The sequence below is a fragment of the Penicillium taxi genome (genome assembly GCF_028828555.1).
Source record: "Penicillium taxi strain IBT 34144 chromosome Unknown utg000006l_segment0_segment0, whole genome shotgun sequence".
Taxonomy (NCBI): Eukaryota; Fungi; Ascomycota; class Eurotiomycetes; order Eurotiales; family Aspergillaceae; genus Penicillium; species Penicillium taxi.
The window spans coordinates 1,001,383-1,020,552 of NW_026643208.1; the positions used below are offsets into that span (position 1 = coordinate 1,001,383).

Below are 19,170 nucleotides of genomic sequence, written 5' to 3' on the forward strand. Positions count from 1 at the left end.
CTTTTCGATTTCATTCCTTGGTCATTTGTTTTAAGGGGAGCAAGAGCTGTGCAACACGAGCTGTTGATGTTGCACAGATTGCTCGTCTCTCGTATTGTCAGTCTCTTGATACGGTCGTGGACACTGTAAATGGATTGGCGTGCTTTGCATCACTTATCATTACTCCCGATCATCCCTGTCTCTTGCATTTATATCATTATTATCTCTTGGAAACAAGGAATATAAACTCGTCACATCTACTTCGAAAACAACCAACTAGATAGTACACTAATCTCGTATACTAGAGGATATCAAGTCGCTAGACTGGAAAGGATCAGATAGAAAAAACGAAATGGTTGAGATGTATCAAATATCGCTGATAAAAGAAAAGAAAGTCTAAGATGGAAAAGAACAAGTAAAAATCCAGAAATCTGTGTAACATCAAGCCCAAGATGAACTCCAAAAAAAAAACTCCAAGCTACAGTTCTGCATTCATGTGACGGTCATCAGAGATTCGCATACGGAGAAAGATTGTAACGGCCCAGTCCCATAACTTGCGAGTAATCACGAATACGGGAACTTCCGGTTCGTTCTCGCGAGTCAGATGCAGCTGTAGTAGCAGTGAGGACATGCTCAGGAAGCTAGCTAGTGATACAACCAAGAGGGATGCGGCTGTTTCGCGCTTGATAGTTGCATGTCCATGCGTTGCGTGATAAACAAAAGTTAAGCTCTGTGTTGAAGATCAGCAAATTATATACCCTCAGAGAATAGCATTGCCAGCATGAAGCTTGACTTACGGTAGTGATGGATATCCAAGCTGGTAAGAGTAGTCGAGGGTCTGAGGATGCACCTGATAGATGTAGAACCCAAGAAGTAATGTACGCAATAAGCCCATTTGTAGTCAGGAGGCGGATCAGAACAGCAGGAGGAGTGTAATTTAAAAGCCTAAAATGACCACTTAGCAAGTGAATGAAACACTGATAGGACACGGGAAAACTGACCATCGAGACATCATACAGTCTGCAAAGAAATAGGAAAGATATGCGGATGCGCAACACTTAGGAGATCTAGTTAGTCCAAATGCTAGTATATAGCAGACAGAAAACCATAAGGCCTATACATACCCACATGATAGCCAATGCTACCTCAGTCACTCTGAATCTCCTCTCAACATCCCAATCCTGTCCCACACTCCCGATAATCGCTGCAGCCCACCCTTCCCCTCCCATGCCTGGCCGAATGTGCAGCAATTCGGCCAAGAACGTGAATGCACATCGCAGCCCCCACCATGCAGCTGGTAGCGTACTTGACGCCCGACAGACTAGCAGAGGAATATGCCAAATACGGTCGACTCCCAAAATGACGGCAACTCGCGGATGTAGTGCTGAAGGAACGGCCTGACCATCATCGCTGTCGAGTGGTGTATGAGAGGCGGAAGAGGGAGGGGAGAGAGGGACAACGGTCGAGGCAGCAGGCGCCACCTCCTTGATGTACTGGGTCGACGAAGAAGTTACAGAATGGCGTAAAAGACCTGGAGGAATTGTGGACCGCGCGATCTCGTGAGGCGATTGAGTAGGAGGTGAGTAGGGTGGAGGAGAGGCATTACGTCGAGGAGCCAGACTTTACCCACAATCGCGGCGTATGCCGCCGTCGAGCAAAGAAATAAAAAAGGGTTCGATGAGGAATATAGCAAGTAAGATCTTTAAAGATAAAGAATATTAGCGTGTGGGTCTAAGAGTCCGCGTGGTCGTTTGAGGGATGGACCGATCCCCTAAAAAATAAGGCTGGGCGGTGTGTTTTTTTTTTGCTGTGGCTGTTTGCTCTGCAGGAGTAAAATGTGCAAAAATCTGAGACTGGACGACTCTATAATTATCCTCTTAAAAAAAAAAGGGAAGCAGATATATAATCATTATTCGTGAGGATCTAGTTGCGGACGAGCTTATACTTGGACACCGCGGAGGATGAACACGTGATCTGCGGATTTTCAACTTTGTTGGCCTTCAAGATTCAAACCCCGGACATTCGCATCGAGTTGCAAAGCTCGCCATGACGTCCTCCCTCCGTCTGTCTGTGGGCAGTCTTACCACCCAAGCTCGTCCTACTCCAATAATTGCCCAATTACTCGTCCAAAATCCCTCCCAATGCCGGTCCTTTTCTCAGTCTTCGCAACTATGGGCTAAACGGAATGTCAACATCAAGACTGGTGGCCGCGGCACATCGCAGCCTTCAATGAAGTTGCGACAGAAGGAAGCGCTTCAAAGCCAGATGAAGTACATGAATGATATAGGATTATTGCCAGGAACTTTTGTGCGACCGAAATGGGCTGAATTGCCTTCAATCTTCCAGGCGCCGAGGGACCGGCTCCTGCTGGAATGGAATTGGCTAAAGGCTTCTGTTCAAAATACCTTGAAGTAAGTTCTTGCCTTCAATTCATAAGTACCTGTGTCTACATCAAATCGCTATAGACTGTGTTTGGTAGAGGAAGGCGAGCCTATGAACCTAGAAATGCAGACCCGGCAAAAAGAAGGCGAGGGCTAACTTCTCATAGTTTGATTGTCTACTGCAAGTATCAAATGTCGCTGCCTATCAATTTTTTTTCAAGAAAGCGTATTGCGCGCCTGTTGTACACGGACATGTACACTGCCCTTGCCCTGTGAGTATACAGATCATGCCATATCTATGAAATCGCCAGGCTAATCTTTTGATTTCTAGAGGTGACATCCCTGCCCTTCAACGACTCACATGCACCGGTCTGTACTCCAAACTCGCCATGCAGATCCATAACCGCCCCAAGGATCAAGCATTGGACTGGAAACTGATTAAATGGCGCCGCACACCGCAAACCAATTTCACCGGAGTTTCAGTCGTCATGGACCGCGCAACCCAAACGGACGAATCCGGGAAAAATAGCGGTGTTCGTCAAATTGTTCTCCGCGTGACATCCCGCCAGTCTATCAGAAAAGGCAAAAAATCTGCCAGAGATGCCGAGCCTGTCTTCACTGAACCTGCGGTAGAGCAAGACTGTGAGGAGTACATTGTTATTCAAGACCTCATTGTTCGGGGCCAGAGTGATGGTTGGAAGATCTGGGGATATGTCAAGCCCACTGACATGGAGCAGATCTACTCAGATCCTGCATTTGCGCCTGGTTTGTCGGCTACGGAGCGGCTGCAGGCACTGAAGGAAATGGCGAATATAAAATAAACGATGTGAGAGGATCAGATCATTGTGCCTATTCTCTTGAAGAAGACGCTATGGTCATAAAGTTCCATCCTGGGTCTCATATCTGGTGCCTATCGTCTCATCCCCTCCCAGTTTCAATGTATAAAAAGGAGCATTTGAACTATCACAGATTTCATTTCTCCCACTTTTTTTTAACAGTCTCAATTTCTTATCTATCCGATCTCCCTTCGCTCTTATTCTGCAGCAGTTCATCCCCGGCATCCATATCTGGTATCTGTTGACTCTCCCAGATATATAGACACCGGAGCATCTACCCTCATGTATCATAGCCACATGTCAAGTTTCCTCTTTGCGGTCTGATCCTGTTCCCCGGGCCTGAAACCCGAATGTAGTCCTCAATCTGTACAATGATGATAATGTTAAAATCGTTTTGTTACATTAACTTTTGACCTTTAAAGAAGAACCACAAAGAAACTGCCATGTACGAATGGAAGACACGACCTCGAGATCATGTGTACTAGTCTATGTAGCTATAAAGAGCATAACATCAGGTTTAGAAATAAGACAAGCTCGGGATTGAATCAAGGGTATGAAATCTTATTAAGAGCTCAAAGAAGTACAGATCACGATTAGACTAAAATCCGATGTCAGATTAAATAAGCAATAAGCTTGGACGCACGAGACTAGTCGTCATCAAAGATTTGGAAGGTGTTGTTCAAGATCGTTTCAATGACACGAACTTGCCAGCCGGCGTCGGCAATGTTGCCTCCGGAGTTGGCGCCCATCAAGGTTGGCCTGTGTATCATCAGCAGATGTTCGGTGTTTATCAAGATGGAAAGAGCTTACCCAAAGCAGATAGCCAGGTTGCCTGCGTTCATACGGTTCTCGGTGTAATGCTCTTGAATCTTGTTCAGATGCTTTTACCGGTTAGTATATTGCTTGGAGGAGTTCAGAAGCGTAAAGGAACATACCAGAATGACGGCCCTGAGGGTGGCATAGTGGGCATCGGGAAGATTATTGATAAGGGCGTGGAGAGAGTCTCGGCGTTGGATATCATCATCAATGCCTTTTATTCAGGTCAGCGCGGAGGCCAGATGAGTACATACGGAGATAGCACTTACGGGCAGCTTCAACAAATTGTGCATAGAACTGAGATGTGAATAGGGGATCAGGCAGATCCCTGAAGAACTGCTTCGCAAGTCCTGCGACACTGTTGACATCATGGAAGAAGTTCTCTGGGTTTGCAAGATCAACTGCATTTGGGTCTAGGCATTCAACATGATTTAGTACACAGCTAATATTCTGGTAAGGCTCAAGCTTACCGTTGTCGAATAATGCTTTCAGGTGGTTGATGTGGTTAGCACTGCCGGGAATTCGATAAACACCCTCCAAATCCAGTCCAAACAGCTCAATGGCTTGGAAACATTTGTAAACAAGGAGGGGTACCGCCGTTCCATCTCTGTGATAGAGATCTTCTAGCGACACACCGAAAACGGGTTTCAGAGGAGGTAGATTCTCAGTAAGGCTAGGCTGGAATCCCCTCTCCACTGGAGGTGGACCAGATAATGGGCCGTGATTAGGAGCTTCGTGAACGGGTGTTGCGGAAAGTGGATATGGGGCTTGACTCGCTGCCGGTGGTGGGACAGGATCCGTTGGGTAAGGTGGATGGAACTTCTCAATGCTCGATTGGCTCACTGGAGCAGAGGGAGTATGAGAGAAGGATGGAGGTGGAGCCATGGAGGACGCTGGCAGGGAAGTTTGGGGTGGTGGGGAAGATATGGGCACGGAAGGTTGGCGCTGGGCTTGTACATTGCTTGTTTGCAGGCCAGGTGGTGGTCCACTGAGAGTCTATTAAATGTGTTAGCATTGAACTTTAAAGAACGTGTGGATTGCGGAAAACTTACAGGATGACGCTCGTATTTGACTTCCTTCCCTGCAATGGCACCCGGATTTCCCTCATAGGTCAGGATGAAATCGTGGAGATCCTTCTGGTTGTCCACTTGGCGGACCACTTCTGCCAGACTCTTAGGTGCGCTTTGTCCACTGTTTTCACCCGTTATTGGGCTGACACATAGACCTTGACCTACAAGTAGTTTCTCGCTGAAGGTAGCTGTGAAATGTCAGTCAAGAGCACATGGATCTTTCATATATTACACGTACCAAACTTCTGTTGTTGCAAAGTCAAGCCCGAGTCACACTCTGAAATCAATTGCTGGAGCTTATCCACGGCCTCTGGACGATGAGTGGAGATCAATTCCCGGCGAGCACTCTGTGCAGCTGTGACCTTCGCTGAATAGTCGCTATCCGCATGCTGCACCTTGCGAAGGAGTTCCTCCTCATGCTGCGCAGCGGACTTGTGTCCCTTCAAACCAAACTTTCCGCTCTGCTTGTCTCCGGTACGGGCGCGATCGTACTGTTCAGCCAAGGTATCATACTTAACCTTTGCCTTCTCGGCCAAAACTTCAGCATCCACAACTTTCTTTTCAGCAGCCAATCCGGTCTGTTTCCATTGCTTACGACTCCGTTCCATCTCAGAGGCGAGCTCCGTCAGGTCCTCGGACATCTGTTGTAGGGATGCTGAGAATTGCTGGCCATGTTTGGCCATGCGCTCCTGAAGATTGTGGATATCTTTGTAGCTAGCACTGTATGTTCCCTGTCTGTTTTCGGTCCGTTGGGCGGCATCGCTAATGGCGCGGGACAGCTTTCGTAGACCCTGTGCATGTTCTTCTTCCAGTACTCCTCGCTTCTTCAAAAAAGTTGAGAAATCCTGACAGGCTGTATTAGCGCATCTCAACACCTCCTTTAGTCATGTATGGTGTCGAACCTTGGCAGATGCCACACTTTGTTTTAAGCGAGATAGGAGGGTAGTGATGCCGATCTGGGTGAGTTGACAGGGATTTAATTAGCATATTCATAGGCATCACTTTGTAGATTCTTTACCTCTGAGTAGATGACCTTATTCAAGCGAGCCTTGAGCTCATCGGAAATGGGCTGGTCGACAGGAGCTGCAAACGAGCGAACGGTACTGGATGGGGCATCTGATGCAGGTAGGGCATCAGAGTTTGTAAGTTCTGCCATTGTGCATGCAGAGTGTTAAGAGAATACAGGAGAGGGGGGGAACATAAGCATAAGCATAAGCATAAGCACAAGCCACAAATGTAGTTACCGATGGCACCAGAGAGGGCTTGGCGGTGGGGAAGGCGGGAGTTTGGGTCGATGAGGTCACCATTCAGGTACGCTGCTTACGTACGCTGTACAGCCACATTTTATTGTAGCTACCTAATCCCTCAATGCCTTCCTTGTCACTGGCACACCTCAATGGTCAGATCCTTCTGAATCAGGTTGTTGTTCATAACTACTACCTAGATACGACCTACAACTAGAATATTCCGCCTGAACAACTACTGAGATGATAGATCAGATCATCTTGGCTGATTATATGCTGACACATTGGCTGATTGCCCAATGCCTTAGACCTTCTCATAGGGTACTTTTTTCCCATATCAGACATTCATACCTATATATAATTGGCCGGCTCCACTAATGGAACAGGTCTCACTACATCAAACTATACCTGTACTAACTGAACTTTGAAATTGACAAGTCTAATATCTCTCACCATTTGACAGTTCCAACTTTCAAAGTTTGTGGCACAGAGAACACTCATATTTGGATGCTGACTAGGTCTATCGGCCTTGTATAGTTTGACTATCAAAATCCAATTCAATATCTTCAAAGTTCACATTGATCCGGTGTTTTTCATAATTATGCTCCATTAGTTAGAGCTACATTAGAACTGTGGCAGATGATCTGAGATACCATACCTAGGTATAACTGAGTAAGATAGGCATACCACATCGCATTCCATATATACATAAGTAATGGAAGTAGTGTGTGTACTGTACTTGGTAATTATGGATTCAGTGGAGACGCCGATCTGATAATTACCGACCCACATGCCACCTGATGCCGAGGTTTGTTGACTTGTGTTCTCCGCAGAGGATTCCATTGCTCTACATATCAGCCTTCTATTTATACCTCTAGGTACTACCTTCTTCACTCTCTGAGAAGTCCACTTATACCTACCTCTCCATGTCTGAAATCAACGTTATCGCTGTCATATATCCCAAGCCAGAGCACTTCCAAGAGGTATCCTAAGCACGGTGTGCTTATCATATCAGTCTCTAATATCAACAGGTTGCAACACTTCTCACTGGCTTTATCAGAAAAGTGCAAGACCAAGAACCTGACACTCTACTATACTATGCATTCCATGTTGAAGCAAATAAGGAGATAGTAGTCGTGGAAAGGTATGGCTCCATCACATCCGTGCTTTGGTATTTTGGAGCGGCCAAATACAAAATACCAGAGAATTCAGAGATAACAAAAGAACCAATCCTAAACCAATCTCAGATATAAAAACCAAACTGCAGTTCAAACTCACCTGAAGACCCCCTATTTCCAGGAGTTTGCCGCTCAACTGTCTGGGTGGTTGGCTAAACCTTCTGAGGTGAGAGTAGGAGGTGTTCTGAGTGGTCCACTAGTCTCACGGCTATAGGAAGAAAAAGAAGGGTTATAAATAGCGAAGTTCATGCGTGGCGACTGATTGAGCGGTTAAAATCCCCGTGATTGAAGTGAGATGCGGTGCAGTTACTGACTAGAACTAATTTGAACTGGAAATTCAACCCTATCACATTTTCTAGTAGATAGAGGGGGCTGGATGGATTTTATATAAAAGATGTATTACTCAATGTGGGGACGAAAGCCAAACCCTTTTGAAACCTTTTTTTTTTTTACTTTTCTCTAAGCTCATCTCTTTTACTAACTGGAGCCCCTCCTATAACCCTTTACGTTCTGTCTCCACCTGTCTTTTCCTTTCCCCTCTTCCCCTACCTTCACATCTTTCACTATTAACTTCCTTTTCCCCCCTCGTTATCGTCATCCCCCCCCCCCCCTTATCGCGACCCTCTGATCCTACTCCCCTTTCCTTTCCGTGTACATATTTCACATCATGGCGAGCGGTCCAGCCACCCAATCGCTAAAGGTTCGATCCTCTGCTCATTTCAAATGACGCGCCTCTAACCAGACTCGGATATATAGTGCGTGGTGACAGGTGATGGTGCTGTGGGTAAAGTCAGTATCCCCTCTCCATATTTGGCGATGAACCGAAGACTGACTGGGATCTCCTATGTCCTCTAGACATGTCTTCTCATCTCCTACACAACGAATGCCTTTCCAGGAGAATACATCCCGACTGTGTACGTTATTTTCTCACTTTTATCCGATCAGCTCATGCTGATTCCAACTACAGCTTCGACAATTACACCGCTAGCGTGATGGTCGACGGCCGGCCGATCAGCTTGGGACTGTGGGATACAGCCGGACAAGAAGATTACGACCGTCTCCGACCACTTTCCTACCCACAAACCGACGTCTTCCTGATCTGCTTCTCCATTGTTAGCCCGCCATCATTCGATAACGTGAAAGCCAAGGTACGGCAACCTGCCACACACCCCCCTGTGTCTCGTCCCGCTAGTCCGCCATTCCAAGAATCCACTGACCGTGAACATATTAGTGGTATCCTGAAATCGATCACCACGCCCCTAGCGTCCCTATCATTTTGGTCGGCACTAAACTCGACCTGCGAGACGATCGCCACACCACTGATGCCCTCCGAGCTCGAAAGATGGAGCCAGTCTCGTACGAACAGGCCCTGAATGTAGCCAAAGAGATCCGCGCACATAAATACCTCGAATGCTCTGCACTGACGCAGCGCAACTTGAAGAGTGTATTTGACGAGGCCATTCGGTACGACCCCCTGACGGAACAACCGCCAACGAAATAAGCTAACTTGTTTTTTTTTCTTTCTTCCCAGCGCTGTTCTGAATCCTCGCCCTGCTGCTAAATCTGGGCGCAAGAACAAATGCATGATCTTGTAAAGCTGTTGGGTTCCTGTCCTTCCTTTCTTTTTTTCGTATGCTATAATGAATAATATATAGTTAATACGGCGTCTGGGTAGCCAGAGGCTTCTTGGGCCCTCTTCTTGATGAATCCATTGACCCTCTTCTTTTCACTGGGGAACTGACTGCAAGATATATGTTTGTTCGATAGAAGGCCCAGGCAGTGTCGAGCTTTGATCCGTGCTTTATTCATTTAAGACCCAAATCTATAGTTACTTAATTTCCAAGTTTCAAATGTGAAATACTTTCCAATGTTTCAGTGTTCCAATGCCCTCTATTCGGAGTTGAGAGGGATGATAGTTTGATGGGATTGTTCAATTCATTCAAGATATGCACAGAAGATGGGAAATAACCCTCCATAAAAACATCTCACTTGTTTCAAATCCAGGACCCCGCGATATACAAAAGAAAGGGAAACGAAATTTTCAAGGCTTCCAAGGCTCTAGCAAAATAATGAAGCGTAATTCAAGTCTATGAGTGCGTCAAATTTGAGTCTACCGCAATTGCGGCCGACGACTGGGGTGCACGCCAGCGTATGGGTCATCATCAGTAGCAGCAGCAGCCGGTGCAGCCTTGGTGAGCTTATTCTTGTCCTTTTGTATATCCTTGGCAGAACGCTGACGCTCATCATTGAGCTTCTCGTTCTTAGCCTGGATCTTAGCTCTGCGGTTCTCAGACTTGCCACCACCACCACCGGCACTGTAATTTTGTCAGTGAATGAACATTAATGTAAGTGTAAGATAGGAAAACTCACGTCAGTTCAACATTCATCCGTCGAGGTGGGTACTTTCCATCATCGAACATAGAGTGATGGTAAAGCTTAAGACAGGTCTTCATACGATCGTAGTTATCAAACTCGATGAATGCAAAGCCGCGGCATTTGTTCTTCGGGTCATCTGGCTTTGTAGCAACGCGGATCGAGGCAGGCGGGTTCTTCTCGAAGTGTTTTGCGAGGGACTCTTGGCTTGCAGAGTACGGCAAGTTTCCTAGAATGGGTATGATTAATTTCGCGTCTTTGCATACGTAGGAGCTAGGGCTTCACGTACCGACAAAGCAGATGAATCGGTTCTTCTTGCTGCCTTCTGTCTCATCACCGTTTTCGCCGGCTGGCTGCTCTTCAGTGTTGGCTTGTTCTTCAGACTTTGCTGCGAGCTTCTTGGCCTTTTGCTTGTCTTTCTTTACTTTCCTGGCTGCCTTTCTGGCGGCGGCTGCAGCGTCTTCGTCGACAGGTGCAACTTCGGCTTCAGCCTCGGCTTCGGCTTCGATGGTGGTTTCAGCATCTGTCTCCTTTTCTTTCTTTTCCTTCTTCTTGTCTTTCTTCTCTTTCTTGTCCTTCTTGTCCTTCTTTTCCTTCTTCTCCTCCTCTGTATTCTCCTCTGTCTTCTCCTTCTTCTCCTTCTTCTCCTTCTTTTCCTTCTTTTCCTTCTTCTCCTTCTTCTCCTTTTTGTCCTTCTTTTCCTTCTTTAGCTTCTTGCCCTCCGGCGCAATCGCCTCAACTGGGACATCCTCCTCGAGCTTACGCTTCTTGTCAGCACCCATTTCGAAATTGAAAATAGATCAACAGATGAGAGGTTGAAGTGAATGGAATAATGCTGCTCCAATATGCTCAGAAGAGCTAGTTCGTCGGAAGATTCGAAGAATCAGAATGAAAATACGCTTGAGTTCTCCGAAAAAATTGGGCGGAGACGGAAGAGAAAAATAGTTTCTGCCGTTTTATTTTAGGGCGGTCGGAAGATAAGAGCCTCGCTATCAAAGTCTGCTTACTCTATTGAGGAAGTACAATTCACGTCTGGAAGATATCAAAATAAAATTGTTCATCTATATGATTTTCAACGCCAGCCCGATGAGCATTAAACTTTTGATACAAAAGCATCAGAACACCAAGATTTGCACCTTGTCTTTTCCACTGTAGCGATCACTAAGCTCGGGACGATTGAGGAGCTTGAGAAGAGGGAAGTGCACCTCCTTCATGTCGAATATTCCGCGCTTTTTTGTATCGATGTACGAGCCATCAATAACAATACGTTGTAGCTCATTCACTTTCAGTGCTCCTTTAAAATACCAACAACTTAGCAATGTCCAGTGGGAAGCATCGTATATATCAAGCCTACTTACCAGATTCAATTAGATCAAACACCCGTTGAGGAGTTCCGGCACTAATACCAGTACTGTGAAGGTTGTCAGCTTGTCCGAACAGTCGCTAGAATAGACATCAAGATTTCATACCGTGCGCGTTCGAGGAACTGCTTTGCCTCTGCTAGCTTGATGTGCTTTGCAAACAGCTTTCCAACAATTGATGTCTTGGTATGGAAAGGTCGGAGTGCCCTGAATCATATTATGTCAGAATATATACCGTAATGACCAAAGGAGTTGCTCGTACCTAACAACATCTGCCGCTCGAAGCGCAGCAGCAGAGATCACTAATGTATGCGGAGTGCCATTATGTTCTGAGGCCTTGGAGAGATCGGCATTCTTAGGGCTGAAAGCCTTGAGGAACTCAGGAAGCTTGTCTAATGATCGGGGCTCGGCGAACGAAGTTGTATCAAGGAAAGCGGAGCCTGAGCTGATCAGTATGCGTCGTTTGTCACGGGGACGTTTAATTTGCCTACCTGGAACCGACAGATCGTCTAATTCAACTGCAGAAAGCTCTTTATCCAGCTTCTGGGCCCGCTTGGCCAAGTAGTCGGCCAGAAGCCCTCCATCCATCTTTCCAATCGACTCGTCGATGCCATCCTTGCGGTCATCATCCTCCACATCTTGGTCGTCTTGACCCTTGTTCTTCTGGGCCTTCTTGCGCTTCTTTTTCTTCGAACCATCTGCAGGAGCTGCTGCGGATGCTGCTTCGGGCTTGTCTTGCTTGGTAGAATCCTCGGTTTGGCGCTTGCGCTTCTTGTCCAGCTTACCTGCAAGCCCTTTCTGGGCTGGAGCTTCACTCATTTTTAGTGAAGCTTGCTAGTTTGCACGATTGAAATTCGTAGACTTAATTGGCGATCGAGTAAATCCAAATCAAGTTGTCGCAAAAAAGTCCATGGAAAAACCACCACTTAGTCATCGATACTTATCGATAAGATAATTAACTTTGGCCAATCACTCTCACATCCAGACCCGCATTGTTTTGGAGAATAAACGCGCTTTAACATTCGTCTGCGTTGGTCACCAAGTACTTTTTGATTCTAATCCCGCTGATTTGCTCTGGCGGTATAACTAGCGATACTACTTACCGCCTGATTGAGGAGATGTCGACTCCAAACCCGCGTGACCACCAGTCACAGCGTAATTCGGGTGCTGGAACCAGTACGCCTTCACGAGGAGTAAGTCAATATTTTGATATGGTTGTGATTTGATAATTTATACTAAATATTTTCCAGCTTCAACGTCTTCCCAGTCACACACGCTATCCACTTACACCCAGTCGCCTGGTCACCGTTTCGACTCCATCCCAACGCTCAGCATCTCGGTACACACCACGGGCTCGACCTCCTGCTACGCCATATGGACTACGTGCGCTTCAGCAACGAGCAGCAAATCAAACGCCTGGTCGCGACAGGCGACGCAGCGTTCGAGTACAACGGGAGACTACATTTGATATTCTGCGAAATCTGGGTAGAGGTGTGCTCATGCGGATCTGATATATAGATAATAGTCCCCCTACTGACATGATATTAGCGCTTGCCCCTATTTCTCAGCCTATTCAGTCATCACCCCAAGAGGAGCCTGAGATAATAGAAGAATTGCAATACGAGATAGACGAGCTGGATAATGAATCGCCAATCGAACCGCCGCGGATGTCTTTGCCATTGCAAGAAGTTGACGACGAAAGCGATGAGACTAGTCCTCCCATGCCTCCTCGCATGTCTATCGCCTTTGACGACGACGATATTACGTACAGATCCGTCGAATATCCTCGTGACATGAGTGCTCGAGACCAGAATCGACTTTCCATAATGGATCGCCTTGCGGGAAGAATGAGCGAGACTTTTGGAGCTCAACTCGAAAGCGATTCAGATGCTGGGGATGAAACGGGCATAGTGTACGAGGATGATGCAGGAGAGGACACTATGATCAGCGATTTTGATCGAGGGTAAGTTGAACAATATTTCACTTTGTGGTGGTACATTATGGGCTAAAACTATGTTACAAATAGAGGAGAGACTGAGGACCTGGGCCGGTTCCATTTCGACCTTAACTTCCCTTCTCCAACTGCAGTGGCTGAAGATCCAATGGACGAGCATGAGGGCGAGATGGATGGGTTTGAACTCTCTGCGGGTGATATAGAGCAGGTTCCAAGATCGCCCTCAGACGATGATGATGACGCTGGTGGTGGGTTCGACTATGGATTTGATTTCCCACAAGCAGACTCTCCAAGCCAGAGCCCTGGCATAGTTGGCGGAGGATTGCGAGAAGAGGATCATCCAGTAAAGGGCAAGCTAAAGAAGCTTTCCCGGTATGGAATACCCATTCCAAACCTGCCTGTTGGCGTTGTCAAGAATCTAGCCACTCGATTCGCACGCAACAAAGCTGGTTCTAAACCGAAGCTTAACAAAGCTGCAATGGCCGCAATCGAGCAAGCGTCTTCGTGGTTCTTCGAACAGGCAAGTCAGGACTTGGCTGCATACTCAAAGCACGCTGGTCGGAAGACCATTGACGAATCCGACGTTATTACTCTTATGAGAAGGTATGTTTGTTGCGCTTAAAAATCGAAAGATTGCTGACCCTCTCTAGGCAACGTCATATCAACAAATCCACAACTGTTTTCTCCTTGGCTCAAAAGCATTTGCCCAAGGAACTCCAACAGGACATGAGAGTTGCAATGCCCCCGTGAATGACCCAAATAAACATTTACACATGCATAAAACTCCAAACACCAATGCCGATATACTATACAAGAGTGACGGATCTACCAGTTCCGGTTCTGGCGAACGCGGCGCAGAGCCTCGTTGGGATTCTTGCGTACGACCATCCACATCATGATGGACGTGGCTAGAGACAAGCTAAACCTGTGATTGGTGAGAAAAACGTTGAAAGAACATCATTTATTCTGGAATTGAGTGGTCAGACTTACCACGTGAAGATGTACTGGGCGTGATTGTTTTTCAAGTTGACTTCTGCAGCACGGCCAATCGGGATGCCTTTGGCTGTACGATCGTATGTCACAAGGAGATCAGGCACTTGATGGAACAGTCAGTCTCAGCTTCATGTTGACAGACGAAGTAGAATATCTTACCCATAGTCTCCTCAATCCAAACGGGCTGACTCCCACTATACTCTGCCATTTGCTTAATGTCAGGAAAATAAAACTTGCCCTCCTCAGGTTTATTGTCTGGTGTAAACATATTCTTCTTCCAGGGCTCGCGTAGCAATCCCTCAACAGTGACTTCTTCCAGAGGTAATCCCAGAGGACGATCTTTCTGGTTTGCCAACTTCTTAGAGATCCACCCCCGGTTCACGAGCACAGTGCTTTCGCCGTCATCACGCTTGAGAGGTGTCACAACCATGAACCCGTCCTCACCCTCCAACATACGGGGTCCAATAAGCATCTCATGCTCGTGATCAAAATGGCCAGTGGCAATGACACGGCGGTAGTCAAATTCGGTAATAGCATCAGGATCAATTCGAGGTGGAAGAGGAAGAGGAGCTTTGACCAGACGGTCCTCGAATTTGGCAATGAGATTAGTTTTCCAACCCAGGCGCTGGACTTGCCAGCACCCCAATACAAATGCGATTATTGGAATTGAAGCTGCGGGAATGAGTGTGTTAGTTTTCACTTTGATGTACTCATAGTTGTAGAAAACGTACCAAGAATAATCAGCCCGGGTCCATGCTTCTGGCCCACTCGTACGAGTGTGGCCGGGTGGTCCACATTGAAGTCTTTCAATTGGCGCGAGTAGCTGAATGGTCGCTGCTGCTGTATGCGACATCTAGCGTAGATGAACTCGACATTCGTTGCAGCGATAGGCTTTCGGACGGTGCGGCCCGGCAATGACCAGGTCGGAGAAGACCTCTGGAGAACGGAGAATAGTGAACGCATTGTGGAGAAGACAACAAGACGAGGTTGTATAATTAAAAATTCCCCCAGTTGTCAATTAGACTGGAATTAAAGGAAAAAAGAGCCGCACTGGTTTTGGAGCGGGAGTTCTCGCCTTAGGGCGGTCACGCGGCTTCCCCCGAGCTGCCTTCGCAATACAAACAAACTAGCTAGAGTTGCCAATTGTAACTTGTACACTATTCAAAATTTCGCCTCAAGATAATGGATCTTTTCTATCAAGGAACCCTACAGGATGGAATTGCTCTCGCCATGAGAGAATCTAAAGCTGTCGTCTGCTTTGTCCGAGGTTGGTAATCTCCCCGCATTTAGAGATATGGCCATCTAACCTTGTCTTGGGCAGATGACGGAGAGCTGAGCACGACATGGGAGAATGAATATTTTAACGATAATGAGGTAAAACGACTCTCATACAGAATACTTCAAATGTCTGCTCATACGTCCTTGGTATAGTTTGCGCAAGCCCTCAGCACCCAGGCGGTTGTATTGCGCCTACAAGCAGGTAGCCCAGAAGCTGGGTTCCTGACGTCGTTCTGTCCAGTCGAATCTTTTCCCACTGTCGTGGTTATCAAGTATGTTTGCACAGTGTCTAGGTCTGGCTGTGTCGTGTGAGCTGACTCGCTGAATCATAGTCATGGCACCTTGTATGAATACATAACAGTAGGGACCCCCAAGCCTCTCTTTCGTATACGCCTGCTAGCGGCTACTTGTGGAAACAATCTGCCTCTATCTGAAAACCCGCTGGATACCGCTGCAGCTGAAAGTATCGAACCTACTTCTACCTCGAGTGCTCCACCCGTCATATCCAGTGCTCCTCCTGTGATATCCAGTTCGCCAGGACAATATCAGTCGCCTCAAAATAGTCGACCGTCAATCCCTACGGCGCACGAACTTCGAGACAGTGTAAATAAGCACGTTTCAAAGAAAGATGAATCCGAAAAACCTCCCACGGTCAAGCAACAGCCACCAAAAGAAGACCAGCCCCAGAAGCCCGTCACTAAAAACCAAAATAAAGGCAAAGCACCTCAAAGGCCTGTAAAAGCCGAATCTAGTAGAGCTATTGTGCCCCCTCACGAGAAGGAGAAGCCTCAATTTTCAGCTCCTCGAGGACCGCCAACGCAATACAGACTTCAAGTGCGACTATTCGATGGCAGCTCAGTTCGATCCAACTTCTCACCCACTCAAACAATTGGGAGTGACGTGCGACGTTGGCTTGATGAACAAATGGCCGATGAGCAACGCCCATATAACCTAAAACATATCTTGACTCCTCTTCCCAGCCGAACACTATCATTCAGCGAAGAATCCCAGGCACTCCGAGATCTGGGTATCGGTTCAACTGCAAACCTGGCCATGGTACCAGTACAAACATACACGAGTGCATATGCTTCAGCAGGTAGCTTACCTGTGCGCGGTGTGTCCGCTGTCTATAATATGGTCTCTTCCGCTGCGGGAGCAGCCACCGGCCTTGTGGGCTCGCTCTTGGGGTATGGCTCGAATCCAGCGCCGAATGAGTCGAATGCTTCTGATACTGCGCCTGCACCATCGCCTGCGACTACTCAGCGAACTCGACCCAGCGGGCTTAATATTCGGACGCTCAGAGACCAGCAGAATGACCGGGATGACAGACAGTTTTACAATGGGAACCAGGTAGATCGATCATAATAACCATATTGCCCTCTTCGACTAACATGATTTCATAGCTGAATTTCGAACCTCGGAGCCAAGATAGCAAGAATGATTGATTACGATGACCGATTTCATTTTCACATGGCGTTGATATACGGACACGCTTGACGAATATGTCTTGATAATTAACTTCTATGGTGTTTCTGGGTGGATTGGAAATTTTTTAGGTAATTGCAGAGCCAAATAGTGGGCGTCAAGCAGTTTTATCACTATTGCTATACTTCAGTATTTTCGGAAGGGACCTAATTTATATCGAGTGCAATTCTGATGCTTAATTTTCAGTAGTAGAGACAGATGATATAGAGTACAAGAGCGCGATTCTGGAGTCGCGATGCGGAGAGATACACTGTTGTAGAAAGGAAAATGCAGCAACCGTTTAGATAACCTAGTACGGCTTGGCAGCAGCCTGGCAAGCCTTCTATTAGGGCATTAGCATTGAATATAAACCGAGGTAAAAGGGAAAGACAAAAACGTACCAGCTGGTCCATGTACCAACCGCAGATGCTCATGTTGCCTCCGTTCTCATCCATGCACTTGCGGAAGTTGCGCACATCTGCCTCGCAAGCAGGAGTCTCCCAGGACTGGTTGGTAGCGCTGCTCTGCCAGAGACCGTTGTCGACGCCCTGCGACTGGACGGGAGCAGCCTGGGGCTCAGCAGGGGCGCTGGAGCTACCACCACTGAATAGACCACCGATAGCGTGGCCAACAGAGGAACCGATAGCGACTCCACTAGACGAGAAGAAATGTAAGTGACAGGTTCTCAACAAAAGGCTCGACCCCGGATTTCCCTAGTGATCGAATTGAGCCGTATTTCAGGCGAACTTACGCAGCGGTCGAGGCCATTTGGCCGAAAAGACCAGGTCCAGCGCTCTGCTGGGGAGCCTGCATGGGAGGAGCCTGCTGGTACTGCTGTGGGTGGGCAGCAGTAGAGTGAGGAGCCTGGTGCTGGGCAGGGGCCGCGGGCCGGGCGGGGGCGACAGTAGGGCGCGAGGGAGCACTGCGCATAGGAGCGGGAGCGGCACGGCGTTGTTGGCGAGGCATTTTGTGATGTATTTTATTGAATAGAACTTGGCTAATTCAGACAGATGGAGAAGAAAGATCGCTGAATCCCGTAGTTTGCCTTTGTCCCGGATGACTAAGCTTCTAGATTTATCGGCGTTTTGATTGGCTGGCGTATATACTTCACGTGCTTAAGGGTATTGGAGGAGATTCAATTGCATTTTTAAAGAAGAGTTCTTGGGTATCTGATATGGTACGTTTTTGGCAAAGAGGTCGATTCGAGTCATCGACAGGCCTTCTTCTCCGACTCAACCGGGAAGTGAAGTTGAGTCGTTTCATAGGAAATTCATTTCGATTTGTTGGTGCGTCGCTTCTTGTTTTTGTTCTTTCGCTGTCCCTTGCTAGCATCGCTCAAAGCCTTAGCTTGACTTTCCGATGCCTTCTTCCTCTTCTCCGAATTCTTAGGCAAAATCTCAAGATTGGTATCCATTTTTTCATCTGCCCTCACCTCCTCAACTTCGTCCGAACTCGAATCAGAAGAGGAGTCAGATGTTGAGGATTCTTTTTGTTCTAATGCCATCTTCTTAGCAATAATGGCAGCCTTGATTTCGGCTTGTGCCCGTTCCTTTGCCTCTCTTTCCGCTCGTTCGAAGTCGATCTTCTTATTACCCGCCTGGGAAAGGTTAGTTCATGGTTCTGCCAAGGAAATAGCGCATTGGTAAATACAAGGCCGTGTTTAATGAAACGCGATGCAGCTTCCTTATCGAGTGTCAAAGTCCGCTTCTCAGGCTCTTCCAGCGCTTTAATCTTCGCGAAATATTGCTTCACACGGGTCAACTCCCGATATACCGCATGTTCTTGCGCATTGGCACCATGAAGTCTTAGATAAGCTAGAGATTAATAAGAAAGTATTCTGACAGAAGGGAGTGTAAAGGAATTACAGAATATTAGTGACTCAAGAGTGTAAGTGACCAGAACATGGAGCTTCGCTTTGTCCATTAAAGGCAGATTTTGCGAGTTGTTGACCAGGGACTTGCCCAATAAGGGCTCAAGGATCTCCTCCAAGTCATCCAATTGGTCATCAAGCTGCTCAAGCAGCGGCAACAAGGCGTCTGTGTTCATATTGAGGGTTGAGTGTGGAAGTGAAAGTTAGTTGTCAGAAAAATTAAGAATAAGACCGGTGCAAATTAGGCGGTGATTACAGGCGGTGAAGATGTATTTCCTCCAAGCCGTGATTTATTTCGCCAAGCTGTCCGAGTTCTTTAACAACATAGCCTAATTTCGAGTCTGATGTTAATTGTCACACAGGCTTGAGTAAT

The 19,170-nt window shown here is 47.1% G+C and overlaps 12 protein-coding genes across 12 annotated transcripts; 5 read left to right on the forward strand and 7 right to left on the reverse strand.

Moving 5' to 3' along the window:
- Positions 1-457: 457 nt before the first annotated feature.
- Positions 458-1,582, reverse strand: N7495_009492 (uncharacterized protein; the record flags this gene model as incomplete). The annotated part of the gene is made up of 5 exons (XM_057212143.1): positions 458-709; positions 777-924; positions 981-1,036; positions 1,104-1,472; positions 1,511-1,582. The coding sequence occupies 5 exons, from the start codon at positions 1,580-1,582 to the stop codon at positions 458-460; spliced, it is 897 nt and encodes a 298-aa protein (XP_057059006.1).
- A 443-nt stretch (positions 1,583-2,025) lies between these two features.
- Positions 2,026-3,181, forward strand: N7495_009493 (uncharacterized protein; the record flags this gene model as incomplete). The annotated part of the gene is made up of 3 exons (XM_057212144.1): positions 2,026-2,390; positions 2,528-2,632; positions 2,692-3,181. The coding sequence occupies 3 exons, from the start codon at positions 2,026-2,028 to the stop codon at positions 3,179-3,181; spliced, it is 960 nt and encodes a 319-aa protein (XP_057059007.1).
- A 662-nt stretch (positions 3,182-3,843) lies between these two features.
- rgd1 (putative Rho GTPase activator (Rgd1)) lies at positions 3,844-6,238 on the reverse strand (the record flags this gene model as incomplete). Its single annotated transcript, XM_057212145.1, has 9 exons — positions 3,844-3,955; positions 4,007-4,077; positions 4,132-4,226; positions 4,282-4,425; positions 4,483-5,008; positions 5,065-5,270; positions 5,321-5,927; positions 5,985-6,038; positions 6,101-6,238. 9 exons carry the CDS (start codon positions 6,236-6,238, stop codon positions 3,844-3,846), a joined length of 1,953 nt encoding a protein of 650 aa, XP_057059008.1.
- A 1,014-nt stretch (positions 6,239-7,252) lies between these two features.
- Positions 7,253-7,718, forward strand: N7495_009495 (putative quinol monooxygenase; the record flags this gene model as incomplete). Its single annotated transcript, XM_057212146.1, has 3 exons — positions 7,253-7,309; positions 7,358-7,470; positions 7,574-7,718. 3 exons carry the CDS (start codon positions 7,253-7,255, stop codon positions 7,716-7,718), a joined length of 315 nt encoding a protein of 104 aa, XP_057059009.1.
- Positions 7,719-8,171: 453 nt separating this feature from the next.
- racA (putative Rho GTPase Rac) lies at positions 8,172-9,005 on the forward strand (the record flags this gene model as incomplete). The annotated part of the gene is made up of 5 exons (XM_057212147.1): positions 8,172-8,204; positions 8,261-8,293; positions 8,360-8,418; positions 8,472-8,652; positions 8,736-9,005. 5 exons carry the CDS (start codon positions 8,172-8,174, stop codon positions 9,003-9,005), a joined length of 576 nt encoding a protein of 191 aa, XP_057059010.1.
- Positions 9,006-9,614: 609 nt separating this feature from the next.
- Positions 9,615-10,659, reverse strand: N7495_009497 (RNA-binding protein; the record flags this gene model as incomplete). Its single annotated transcript, XM_057212148.1, has 3 exons — positions 9,615-9,819; positions 9,875-10,106; positions 10,167-10,659. 3 exons carry the CDS (start codon positions 10,657-10,659, stop codon positions 9,615-9,617), a joined length of 930 nt encoding a protein of 309 aa, XP_057059011.1.
- Positions 10,660-10,992: 333 nt separating this feature from the next.
- On the reverse strand, positions 10,993-12,057 carry N7495_009498 (uncharacterized protein; the record flags this gene model as incomplete). The annotated part of the gene is made up of 5 exons (XM_057212149.1): positions 10,993-11,171; positions 11,236-11,288; positions 11,347-11,445; positions 11,501-11,678; positions 11,730-12,057. 5 exons carry the CDS (start codon positions 12,055-12,057, stop codon positions 10,993-10,995), a joined length of 837 nt encoding a protein of 278 aa, XP_057059012.1.
- A 299-nt stretch (positions 12,058-12,356) lies between these two features.
- Positions 12,357-13,942, forward strand: N7495_009499 (uncharacterized protein; the record flags this gene model as incomplete). Its single annotated transcript, XM_057212150.1, has 5 exons — positions 12,357-12,431; positions 12,489-12,729; positions 12,787-13,201; positions 13,265-13,795; positions 13,843-13,942. 5 exons carry the CDS (start codon positions 12,357-12,359, stop codon positions 13,940-13,942), a joined length of 1,362 nt encoding a protein of 453 aa, XP_057059013.1.
- Positions 13,943-14,017: 75 nt separating this feature from the next.
- On the reverse strand, positions 14,018-15,148 carry N7495_009500 (cytochrome oxidase assembly protein SHY1; the record flags this gene model as incomplete). The annotated part of the gene is made up of 4 exons (XM_057212151.1): positions 14,018-14,117; positions 14,183-14,288; positions 14,345-14,857; positions 14,917-15,148. 4 exons carry the CDS (start codon positions 15,146-15,148, stop codon positions 14,018-14,020), a joined length of 951 nt encoding a protein of 316 aa, XP_057059014.1.
- Positions 15,149-15,367: 219 nt separating this feature from the next.
- On the forward strand, positions 15,368-16,908 carry N7495_009501 (UBX domain-containing protein; the record flags this gene model as incomplete). Its single annotated transcript, XM_057212152.1, has 5 exons — positions 15,368-15,452; positions 15,507-15,559; positions 15,617-15,735; positions 15,796-16,813; positions 16,867-16,908. 5 exons carry the CDS (start codon positions 15,368-15,370, stop codon positions 16,906-16,908), a joined length of 1,317 nt encoding a protein of 438 aa, XP_057059015.1.
- Positions 16,909-17,237: 329 nt separating this feature from the next.
- On the reverse strand, positions 17,238-17,893 carry N7495_009502 (uncharacterized protein; the record flags this gene model as incomplete). The annotated part of the gene is made up of 3 exons (XM_057212153.1): positions 17,238-17,270; positions 17,329-17,581; positions 17,679-17,893. The coding sequence occupies 3 exons, from the start codon at positions 17,891-17,893 to the stop codon at positions 17,238-17,240; spliced, it is 501 nt and encodes a 166-aa protein (XP_057059016.1).
- Positions 17,894-18,197: 304 nt separating this feature from the next.
- N7495_009503 (Sas10/Utp3/C1D family protein) lies at positions 18,198-18,973 on the reverse strand (the record flags this gene model as incomplete). The annotated part of the gene is made up of 3 exons (XM_057212154.1): positions 18,198-18,524; positions 18,578-18,741; positions 18,793-18,973. 3 exons carry the CDS (start codon positions 18,971-18,973, stop codon positions 18,198-18,200), a joined length of 672 nt encoding a protein of 223 aa, XP_057059017.1.
- Positions 18,974-19,170: the final 197 nt, after the last annotated feature.